At 39.3% G+C, this 12314-nt stretch overlaps 1 protein-coding gene across 6 annotated transcripts in view; it reads left to right on the top strand.

Moving 5' to 3' along the window:
• parp4 (poly (ADP-ribose) polymerase family, member 4) overlaps positions 1-11665 on the top strand; it is a 124840-nt gene extending 113175 nt beyond the window's left edge. For 3 of the 6 annotated variants that reach the window (XM_072577433.1, XM_072577431.1, XM_072577436.1), the window contains 3 exons: positions 788-890; positions 9323-9455; positions 11275-11665. In XM_072577433.1, coding sequence (XP_072433534.1) covers positions 788-890; positions 9323-9455; positions 11275-11458 — 420 coding nt within the window. In that variant the 3' untranslated portion in view covers positions 11459-11665. Of the gene's footprint in view, positions 1-115; positions 316-787; positions 891-5433; positions 5520-9322; positions 9456-11274 lie in introns of those variants that run through there. The other 3 variants (XR_011961509.1, XM_072577434.1, XM_072577435.1) reach the window with 3 other exon arrangements.
• The last annotated feature ends 649 nt before the right edge of the window (positions 11666-12314 follow it).

Below are 12314 nucleotides of genomic sequence, written 5' to 3'. Positions count from 1 at the left end.
TTTTCTGAAAGATTTGTTGAATTGCTTCCTTCCTTGATTCCATCATTTATATGTTCTTTCTGTCTTCCTGTGTTTGGATGTTGGGGTGAAATGTTCTGTGTCTTTGTGCCCAAAGAAAAGGTATTATGGGCTTAAAGTGAATATGCAACATAAAAGATCAAGGAAACTCAGTTGCAGGTCTGTTATGTACATAATTATACAGCTTGCTTTTTGATGTCTTGTCTATTGATCCCTGCACGAGATTGCATGACTGCTCACCAGAATTATTTCATCACCAGGTTAAAGAGTTGTGTGTATAAGTTTGCTGCTACTACTGGTTTAGAGTAACGTAGATTAAAAATTGTTTTTTAAATGCTGCAAGTAACAGCAATTTTAATGGTGTTTGCCTCCAAGTCCCTTAGTAAGTGCCAGTACTGAACAAGTGTATTGATTCATTACCACAACCTTTAACAGACTATTTACCATTTGTCCCATAACATCTTCTGTCATTTAATGTTTCGCACCCTCTATGCAAGATTTTTTTTTCTTTTGCTTTTCCTCACTCTTTCCTCTTTACCAACAGCATTTGGTAAAACCTATCACATTTCTACCTGTCTTCAGTTCAGAAGAAGTCATATTGAACTTGAAACGTTAACTCTTTTTTTTTTGAGCAGATGCTGACAGCTCTGCTGAGATTATCCAGCATTTTATTTTTATGTCAGCGTTCCTAAATTCCTACTATTTTGCTTTTATTGTTGTATTCATTGTTTTGTTGGTTTTGATCATAATATTTTCCTTTTTGTTGTAGAAGGGCTACTGGAATTTTACATCTGACCTTGGAGTCTTGTTCGAAATTAAATTGGAATATCTAACAGATGTATTTCTTGTGGAAAGAGGCATTAAATCTCTAGGTAATCAATATTTTAGACTCCATTTGTGCATTAATCTGCAAGTGAACTAGAGGAAGCAGCAGTAATTATTGTGAACAAAATTTGAATCAGAATTTAAATCATTGAGTTGGGGATGTTGGAAGTGGGGACCATCCAAATGTTTGACTGGATGGGACTGGTTGGAAGTGAGAGATCATGTTATGAAATCATCAGGGGTACAGTGAACCTTATAATTGCTCATATGTTCCTGTTCATTTCTGATCTTGTTTCTTATGAACAGGAAGCAGAGAGTATGTGTGTCTTTTTTGTGTTGGTAAGCTGTCACTATTGGAGAGCCTCAGGATTCAGTAGTATTCCTTGGTTATTTAAATGATTTTGATGAAGGGTTTAAATGTAGAGTTGCTGATGACGGCAGGATACGTAGGTACATAGGTAGGAAAGAGGATATAGAGATTCTGCAAAGGGAAATAAACAGGGGTAGGATGTTGGTTAGCTCAGTTAGCTGGATAGCTGATTTGTAACTAGAGTCATGCTGGCAGCAGGAGTTCAATTCCCTTACCAGCTGACATTACCATGATAGTTCATTTATTAAACTGCCAAAGTTATAGCTACATTGAACTTTAATGTATCATACTCTTTCCAGTCAAATGTTAAAGATCGTGGCCATGCCAGTTTTTAGTTCTCAATTTCAGCGAAAAAGGTTCATAAATGAAACGTTTGTTTACAAGAGTAAATAAGTTTGTCTATTTCAGTATGCAAAGTAACAAGGGTCAAGACTTAGGTTCCAAGTAGTAGTGTTTGGTGTTCACAATGACAAGATAGCTAGCTAGAAGGTCACCCACAATTTGTGATGCATACCACATCCTCAACTCTTGTTCTCAACCACTTCCCTCGCTGAGGCACGGTGACCCTTGGGTTAAGCCACCACTAATTGTCTCTCTTTAATGAGATAGCAGCAGGATTATGGCAACTTTTACTTATAAACAGGATTAAGTGAATGACAGAAATTGGCAGATGTGTATATGTAATGTGCATAATATGAGTATGTCCACTTTAGGAGGATGAATAGAAAAGCAATACACAATTCCAATGGAAAGGTTGCAGAATTCAGTGGTTACAGGGGGATCTGGTGTCCTGCTACATGAAGCACATGAAGTTAGTACATAAGTACAACAAGTGATTAGGAAGCCAAATGCAAGGGGGAAATTTTACTGCAGCTGTACAGACCACAGATTGAGAACTGAGAGCAATTTCAATTTTGTTTGAAAAACATATAATTGTTTTAAAAGCAGTTCAGAAAAGATTCATTTGGCTTATTCCTGGGGATAAATGGGTTATGTTAAGAAGAATGGTTGAACAAGTTAAATCTTTATCCATTGGTGTTTAGAAGAACATGAGATGATCTAATTGAAACAGGCAGCATCTCAATAGGATTGGAAAGGTGGATACTGGAGGATGTTGCCCCTTGTGGGGAGTGTAAAACAAGGGAACTTAGTTTAAAAATAGAAGGTCTCCCTCTTAAGACAGAAATGGAAAATGTTTTTTGTCTCAGACAGTCATTAGTGTGGACTTCTCTTCATGAGAAGGTAGTGGAGGTTGGCTCTTTAAACTTATTCAAGGATGAGTTAGGTAGACTGTTGATAGACGAGACAGTCAGTCAAGGCTTTTAAGGATGCAGACAGAAAAGTGGAGATGTGATCACAATCAGATCAAATAATCAGGATCTTATTGAATGGGAAAGCAGGCTCAATACTCCAAATGGCCTACTGCTGCTCACAAGTCATATGTTCTTTTATATTCTGTTAGATCTTACTTAAACATTGTAGCTGAATATAAAATGTTAATCCATATATTGTAAGTTGTTAGATCATGTCACACATTCACATTAGTATGAAATGCAGTAGGAAACATGATATTAAAAACCAAGATGTGGTATGCATCACAAATTGTGGGTGACCTTCTAGCTAGCTATCTTGTCATTGTGAACACTAAAACACTACTGCTTAGAATCAGTCTTGATACTTGTTACTTTCCATTCTGAAATAGACAAACTTATTTACTCTTGTAAACAAAGGTTTCATTTATGAACCTTTTTTGCTGCAATTGAGAACTAAAAATTGAGTTTGGAGGGATAAGGGCCAGGAGTAGGTAGGTGGAACCAATTTAATTTGGAATTATGTTTGGCATGGACTGGTTGAACCAGAGGATCTGTGTTCATGCTATATGACCATATGCCTCGGTGATTAAGAGCCCATGGTGTTCGGGGCAAGGTACTAGCATAGATAGAGGATTGGCTGAGTGGCCGACAGTAAAGAATGCGAATAAAAGTGTCATTTTCAGGATGGCAGCCTGTGACTAGCACTGCGAAGGCTATATAAGGCTCTGATCAGACCATATTTGAAACATTGAGCAGTTTTGGGCCCTGTATCTGAGGAAGGATGTGCTGGCCTTGGGGGGGAGGTCCAAAGGAGGTTTACAGGAATGATTCTGGAGGTGAATGCTTGGCATATGAGCAGCAGTTGAGAACTCTGGGTCTATACCTGATGCAGTTTAGAAGAATAAGGGGTAATCTCATTGAAACTTACAGAGTACTAATAGGACTGGATAGATGGATGTGGAGAAGATGTTTCCACTAGTGGGAGAGACTAGGACCTGAGAGTACTGCCTCAGAGTGAAGGGATGACCCCTTAGAATTGAGATGAGGAGTTTTGTCAGCTAGCTGGTGGTTAATCTGTGGAATGCATTGCCACAGAAGGCCATGGAAGCCAAGTCATTGAGTGTATTTAAGACAGAGATAGATAGTTCCTTGGTTAGTAAGAGGATCCAGGGTTACAGAAAGAAGGCAAGAAAATGAAACATATCAGCCATTGATCAAATGTTGGAACAGACTCAATGGCCAAATAGCCTCATTCTGTTCCTATATCTTATGTTTTTATGCTAAAGTTACTTTGTATTTAATAAATAGATAAGGTTTTTGTTTGAGACACAAAACTGGTATATGGAATTAATTGTTCACTAAGTCTATGATTGGTTATTCAAAAGTGTGGTTGTGAACCATTGAAGTTCTTACTTAGGGTATTCTCTGGTTTCTGCAGAGGTAGAAAGGCTGTTTTAGTTTAGCTGACTAACTTCATGTCGTAACATAAAACTTGCTGTCCCTAAAGGGGCTTCACCATAAAATTTTATAAAAAGAGCAGCAAAACCAACAACACAGAGCAAACTCTATGCGGCAATTCAGATTCTGACATTTTAAAGAGTATAAAGCCACAAAATGAAGATGGAAAGCAAATATCTAACTGTGCGTTAGAACATCTTTGACATTCTGTCAGAAACTCGGTTATTCAGATAGAGCATCAATCCTTACAGATCAGCCTCATTCTGATAAAGCATGGTAATGCAAACATCTTGCAGTGGGCTCAGAAGAATAAAATCCTATGTTATTCCTGACAACGACCAGAAAGATCCTGAGAATACTTCTCAGATTTTGGAAAATCAAGCTTGAACCAATTTCAGGATGTACAGGCTTGAGTGTGTTCATAGAACCAAAAGGCTAGATGAAACAATCAACCAATTCATAGGGAAAAGTCATCATAAAGATACAGAATGTGATTTCACCAAAGCTAACTTGGTATAAAGGCTTATTTAACTCATTTACACCCATCAAATCCTTATGAAAGGCACTCTGGACAAATCTATGAATGCACCATTGACACACTACTAGAACAAAGATGCAATTTCAAAGCAATGGTGGCTGGCCAGAGCATGTGCAAGTGCAAGACTCTTGAATACCTATTACAGCTGTCACCAGGTTCAATGGAGCAGCCAAATCTTGAATGAGATGTGATTTGTCTCACCAAAGACAATGTCAAGCATTTTGTGATATATGCAAGTTATGTTCTACAAGATGACATTGAGCTAAAATTGTAGCAAGAACCCCAAGTACCTCAGAATGCTCTGCAGCAGCATGTGTTGAAGAATCAACCATGGAACAATGCCAAAGAAGCTTCCAAAGTTCTGTCCATGTCTTACAAACATGTAAGCTAAGTTTAAGAGGTAATAAAATTGTAACAGCTTCCAGGCCCTAGTCAAACAATATGTGGTAAACCTGACACACCATATGGATTCTGTCAGAAAAGCTGAGGCTTTTACCTCCATCTAAGTAATATATCTCAAAAGGAATGGACAATATGCATTGTGTAACAAGATTGAAATTGAGGCAAAAGCAAATAACATTAGTTTATGCATACTTGTAAATGATGTACTCAGGAAACTGGCACAGTGTGGTGCAGTCCATAAAAGATAACCTAATTGTTCACAACGGGTCTCATATCCTGTGCACTGGCACATCATCTTGATTATCAATACCCTTGGGATGGGCACCTGAAACCTTTTGCACTGTTGAAATATATGAACAGGTCATTATCAGTATGCAGACATTGTCATTGTCCACAAGGTGACAAATCGGTCAGTTGCAGCACCAAAGCTTCCTGATTGCAAAATTGAATCTTTCCATCAACTGATTAAGCCTTACTCAATCTGTTTATTGCTATTTGCAATTTTAAAGGCAACATCCAACCAGGTTGACTGTCCTAATAAGAGTCGAGAGTGTGGTGCTGGAAATGCACAGCAGGTCAAGCAGCATCCAAGGAGCAGGAGAATCAACCTTTCAGGCATTAGCCCTGGTCTACCTTGAAGAAGTTCTCTCCAGCATCTCCAGTACTTACTTTCTCCTGTCTTCATAAGAGCAGTACTAACTAGCTGTAATGACTAGCTTTTCGTGTACTCTTTCTGTCATCATCTTCTGGTACTCATGCTGTAAATATGATGCCATGATTGATTTTCTACAGATCTTAATCTGCAAAACATATGCCACAGATAGTTGGGTCCTTCTCAAATACCAACAGATTAATTAGATATCTGAAGGTTATTTACAACACAAACTACTTACAATTTATAATAGATGTTTAGATATGTACACATCTAGAACATAGAACAGTACAGCACAAAACAGGCCCTTCAGCCCATGATATTGTGCCAACAAATTGATCCTCATGTAAGGTAAACCTAATGTACGAACCCTCAAATTTCTGTGACCATATGCATGTCTAGCAGTCTCTTAAATATCCCCAATGACCTCGCTTCCACAACTGCTGCTGGCAACGCATTCCATGCTCTCTCAACTCTCTGCGTAAAGAACCCGTCTCTGACATCCCCTCTATACTTTCCGCCAAACAGCTTAAAACTATGACCCCTCGTGTTAAAAATTTCTGCACTGGGAAAAAGTCTCTACCTATCAACTCTATCTATGCCTCTCATTATCTTTTACACCTCAATTAGGTCCCCTCTCTTCCTTCTTTCCAATGAAACAAGACCGAGCTCAGTCAACCTCTCTTCATAAGGTAAGCCCTCCATTCCAGGCAGCATCCTGGCAAACCTCCTCTGAACCCTTTCCAAAGCATCCACATCTTTCCTATAATAGGGCAACCAGAACTGGACACAGTATTCCAAGTGCGGTCTAACCAAAGTTTTATAGAGTTGCAACAAGATCTCACGGCTCTTTAGCTCAATCCTGTTAATGAAAGCCAGAACACCATATGCTTTCTTAACAACCCTGTCCACTCTGGTGGCAATTTTAAGGGATCTATGTACCTGCACACCAAGATCCCACTGTTCCTCCACACTGCCAAGAATCCTATCTTTAATCCTGTACTCAACTTTCAAGTTCGACCTTTCAAAATGCGTCACTTTGCATTTATCCAGGTTGAACTCCATCTGCCACCTCTCAGCCCATCTCTGCATCCTGTCAATGTCACGCTGCAGCCTACAACAGTCCTCTATACTGTCAACGACACCTCCAACCTTTGTGTCGTCTGCAAACTTGCTAACCCATCCTTCAATCTCCTCATCCAAGTCATTAATAAAAATTACAAAGAGTAGAGACCCAAGAACAGAGCCCTGTGGAACACCACTCATCACTGACTTCCAGGCAGAATACTTTCCTTCCACTCCCACTCGCTGTCTTCTGTCGACCAGCCAATTCTGTAACCAGACAGCTAAATTTCCCTGTATCCCATGCCTCCTGACCTTCTGAACGAGCCTACCATGGGGAACCTTATCAAATGCCTTGCTGAAGTCCATATACACCATATCCACCGCTCGACCCTCATCAACTTGCCTAGTAACATCCTCAAAGAACTCAATAAAATTTGTGAGGCATGACCTGCCCCTCACAAAGCCATGCTGACTGCATTTAACCAAGCCATGCTCTTCCAGATGGTCATAAATCCTATCCCTCAGAATCCTTTTTAACACCTTGCAGACGACAGATGTGAGACTGACTGGTCTGTAATTGCCGCAGATTTCCCTATATGCTTTCTTGAAGAGAGGAATTACATTTGCCTCCCTCCAGTCCTCAGGTACGACTCTGGTGGAGAGCGAGGATGCAAAGATCTTCGCAAGCGGCGAAGCAATCACATTTCTTGCTTCCCAAAGCAGCCGAGGACAAATCTGGTCTGGCCCTGGTGACTTATCAATGTTAATGTTTGTCAAAATTTTCAGCACATTAGCTTCCTCAATCTCTATCCGTTCCAGCATGCTTACCTGCTCCTCATTGCTTTCATTCACTACAAGGTCCTTTTCTTTAGTAAAGACAGAAGTAAAAAACTCAATTAGGGCTTCCCCTGCCTCCTCAGATTCTATACACAAGTTCCCTATGCTATCCCTGATCGGCCCTACTCTTTCTTTGATCATTCTCTTAATCCTCACATATGTGTAAAATGCCTTTGGATTCTCCCTAATCCTTCCTACCAAGCCTTTTTTGTGCCCCCTCCTGGCTCTCCTCAGACCATTTTTGAGCACCTTCCTCGCCTGCCTGTAATCCTCTAGAGCTGAGCAAGACACTTGCTTCCTCCTCCTTACATAAGCTGCCTTCTTTCTTTTGACGAGAAGCTCCTCTGCTCTCGTCATCCAAAAGTCCCGTATCTTACCCCCTCTTGCCTGTTTCAGAGGAACACACTTATGCATCACTCGCAACAACTGTTCCTTAAACAATCTCCACATGTCTATAGTGCCCTTTCCATGGAACAATTGCTCCCAATCCATGCTTCCCAATGCACATCTGATAGTATCATAGTTTCCTTTTCCCCAATTAAATATCCTCCCATTGTGCCTGTTTCTCTCCTTCTCCATAGCTGTGTAGTATGTGAGGCAGTTGTGGTCACTATCACCAAAATGCTCTCCCACTTGCAAGATCTGACACCTGCCCCGGCTCATTGCCAAGCACCAAATCCAAAAAGGCCTCTCCCCTCGTCGGCCTGTCAACGTACTGAGTTAGGAAACCCTCCTGAACACACCTTACAAAAATAGCTCCTTCCAAACCATCTGCTCGAAGGAGGTTCCAATCAATATTGGGAAAGTTAAAGTCACCCATTACAACAACCCTACTACATTCACACTTTTCCAAAATCTGCCATCCTATGCTTTCTTCAATCTTTCTGCTGCTATTGGGGGACCTGTTGTAAACCCTCATGAGGTGATTGCTCCCTTACTGTTCCTAATTTCCACCCATACTGACTCAGTAGGCAGACCCTCCTCGACAATGGTAACTTCTGTAGTTGTGATACCCTCTCTGATTAGCAGTGCTACACCCCCTCCTCTTATTCCCCCCTCCCTGTTCTTTTTAAATGTTCTAAACCCTGGAACATCCAGCAACTATTCCTGCTCTGAGAAACTCACATCTCTTATAATAATATGCATCTATAATAATACATGTTTATTGTCTGTCAGAAAGCTCTTCTTAATGAATGTACACTGCACTATTTAATATTATTACACATGACAAATGTAATAATCTTGGCACAGAATCCAGAAACCCCCATGCATTATGCCTTTACGACAGTTATATGACATCATGACGTGTATTCCAATATAAAGGCACTCCTTCTCCTTCAGTCACTTTCTCCGTATAATAAAGTCAGTTTAGTCAGTTAATTGTATGAGTAATGCATAGTAACATCAATAATCACAGAAGGAGAAGCAGTACCTTTTATATTAGAATATCTCACGTCATTATGTCAGAAATCTGTTGTAAAGGAATAGTGCATGAGAGTTTCTGGAATCTGTGCCAAGATACTACACTTGTCATGTGCAGTAATAGTGCAATGTACATTCATTATTATAGATGTTTACCTATCTAAACACTAATTAATTGCTCACCATTTTTATTTGTGTTAGTAGCATTTATTTGGTAGCTTATTTTAAGATGGTAATTTCTCATTCTCACTGTTTGCATCAAATGATATAGATTGGCTAAAATTCAGTGAAAATTCTGGGTGGAATTTCTCTGTATATTAATAAGCTTGACAGACATCCATTACAATCAGATTTTTAATAATGACTTTTCAGACTAGATTTTGAAGTAAGCATTGACTAGAAAATATTTATCCTTCTGAAAGGTCACCGAGCAGCTGAAGAGATTGTATCGCTGATTGCTACACTCATGATCCTACAGTTGATTCGTTTCACTGAACAGTTGAAAGGGATTAAATTCAAATCCCTCCTTTGTTTGGATCAGACACTGGATTCAGGGTTTGTATGACATATAAATTGATTGTTAATAGGGAAATTATGGTGTTATAAATAGTGTAAGTTTTAAATCATTGGTTGGTAGAATTAGTTATAATTTCAATATACTGTAAAGTAACACTTATGGCATTTCTTGTATGGAATGCAGATCGCAGTTCGCAGTTTCAGTCCTGCTGCAAATTTATGACAAGTAATTCATCTTTTGCTATCATACAAGTACACTTACATAATATTCCAGGCTCAAGTTAAAAAATATTGGATATTTTATTGATGCTGACCAATTTCTAAAGATAAAACTTTTTGAAACAAACCCAAGATACTTTTTGCTTTGTTTCTCCATTTCCAAATAAAAAAAATTATGAAGCAGTCTTCACAATCCAGATCTCTCAAATCGTAGCCAATTAAGTACTTTCGAAGTGTAGTCCCTGATGTTAACTGAAGGAAATTCACCAGTTTGAGTACGGAATTCCCCTATCACTGATCAAACAACACATTTTTAGTTAAAGGATATACAATTGCCAGGACACCAGATGAAATCCCCTGCTGTCCTTCAAATAGTGCTTAAGTGGATAGACATGACCTCAGTGTAGCATTTCATTTGAAAAATTTCTCCTCAAACTGTACAGCAAAGCCTCAATAGTGCTCTGAAATGCCAACTGAGATTATGTGTTCAAATTACTGGAGTAAAGTTTGCACCAACATCTTCTAACTCCAAAATAAAGAACAGCCTGCTTTAAAGTGGTATTTTTAGCTATTACAAGGGCAGCACAGTGGCTCAGTAGTTCGTACTGCAGCCTCACAGGACCAGGGACCCAGGTTTGATTCCAGCTCAGGTGACTGTGTGGAGTTTACACATTCTCCCTGTGTCTGCATCGGTTTCCTCTGGCTGCTTCTGTTTCCTCCCACAATCCAAAGATGTGCAGGTCAGATGGATTGGCCAAGCTAAATTGTCCACAGTATTGGGTGCATTAGTCAGAGGGAGATGGGTCCGGGTGGGTTGCTCTTTGGAGGGTCGATGTGGACTTGTTGGGCCAAAGGACCTGTTTCCACATTGTAAGGAATCTAATCTACATTATCACATAGCTTTTGCTGTAGTACGTCTAGTGAATTTGCAATATTTATTTAGTACTCAGTTTCATTCTTTATTCATCATGCCTTCCTCATCAAAATATTCCTCCTTTTTCCTCAATCACATGATTATGAAAGAACCACTATCAACCTCCCAAACACCATAGATTTGCAGTTGTAACTGAAACAGATTTTAATGCAGGACTATATGTAGAATGGTTTTTCCCTGACTGTTGACTATACAACAACAATGGATCAAGTTTCAACATTCCTTGGCCAACCCTAGCTGATTAATTTTGGAAAATATTTTTGTATTTTGATCAATGTCAAACTACTTCAGAGCCACCTCCTCTAGCTAAAGTACCATAACTTTGCAAAGATTTGGTTTTAAAGAAAACATGCACCATATTATACATTTCTACAAATAAAAATTTTCTCCAACACTTCTACATATTACTTACATGTAAATTATGTGTGGATTTATTGTAGCATACACCAGGCAATGTTATTCCATAAGAACAAAACAATTGCGACCCATAAAGTGCATCTCTTAATTATGCAATCTTCATAATGTCAGTTTCCATGTTAATGAAGTAGAACTTCTTTCAAATTTTCCATATTAGTGTTGACAATCATGAAGAATATTACAAGTGTGATATATTAATTGATGAAGAAATCATTTTGCAGCAGGTGAATTTGTTCAGCATTTTTATTGAATATTATATGACCTAAGAACTTTAATTGTCTTCTACAGGTCAACTTGTTGGGCAACAGAACATGTGAAAAAAGCCATAACTTGGGCTAGAAAAACAGACAGACAGCATCCAGCCATCTGTAGTCGTTTGGAGCTAGGAAGGGACTGGGAATCAGCTACTCGTCAACTGTTGCAGATTGATCCTCTCAAAAAAGATTCACCACTGCAGCAGTTGTTTAACTGAGAAGATTAAACATAGGAATGCTTTAATATTAATAGAATCAAACTGTTTAATAAACCTTGTTATATTCAGCAATTAAAATCAATTCAAAATGTCATTCAATTAATTCGAGTTTCTAAAGATGCAAAAATGATCTTGATTATGCTATTACAGACATAAGCATGGTATGGTAGTAGAAATGATGCTAATAAATTTGTTTATTATTTGAAATTGTTTTATTCTCCTTTTTACACTGAATTGGACTTTCGCTCTTGGGGTGAGAAACAAAGGTCAGAACTATCCTGGGATCCCACCCATTGTGAATTTCACAGCATCCACTTAACTGGCCCGAAGATGGGTTCACCATCCAGTTAAGGCCAGTGGATGGTCTGAAGAAGCTGGAGGGCAACTCCGAGAGCTACCTTCTTGAAAGGTGTAGCATGCAGCACTGGAAGCTAAGACTGGAGGCACAACAGGATGAAACTGCCTTCTCAAATTTTTCAAACCTAAATTGAAGAATAGTTCTTGCACCCACAACACCAGCGTTCAGAGGTAGAGGCCTTGCTAAATGATAGCCTTCCAGTTGTAGGTATGGAGACTGTCTCCAGGCACCTAAACTAGTGCCAGCTATCTGTACAAACCTGGGGACCTATTGGTAATAGCCCAGACAGGCTCCTTTGGCCTCAAATAGATCTTATTGAGCGAGAACACTTATGTAGCAAAATAAATGTGTAGCCCTGCCTTATTCCACATTCCACTCTCCCTCAAACTCACCTCCACAGAAATGGCTCTGGCATGGGATGGATCTGGGGAATTGGCCAATGAACCTGGTTTTTTTTAGCTCCATCTGCCACAAATCCTTGCAGCTGAAAATGTAAAG

This window comes from Chiloscyllium punctatum, chromosome 9 (assembly GCF_047496795.1).
Source record: "Chiloscyllium punctatum isolate Juve2018m chromosome 9, sChiPun1.3, whole genome shotgun sequence".
NCBI lineage: Eukaryota > Metazoa > Chordata > Chondrichthyes > Orectolobiformes > Hemiscylliidae > Chiloscyllium > Chiloscyllium punctatum.
Note: the sequence above shows the minus strand (reverse complement) of the source record. Positions and strands in the feature narration are given on the sequence as shown.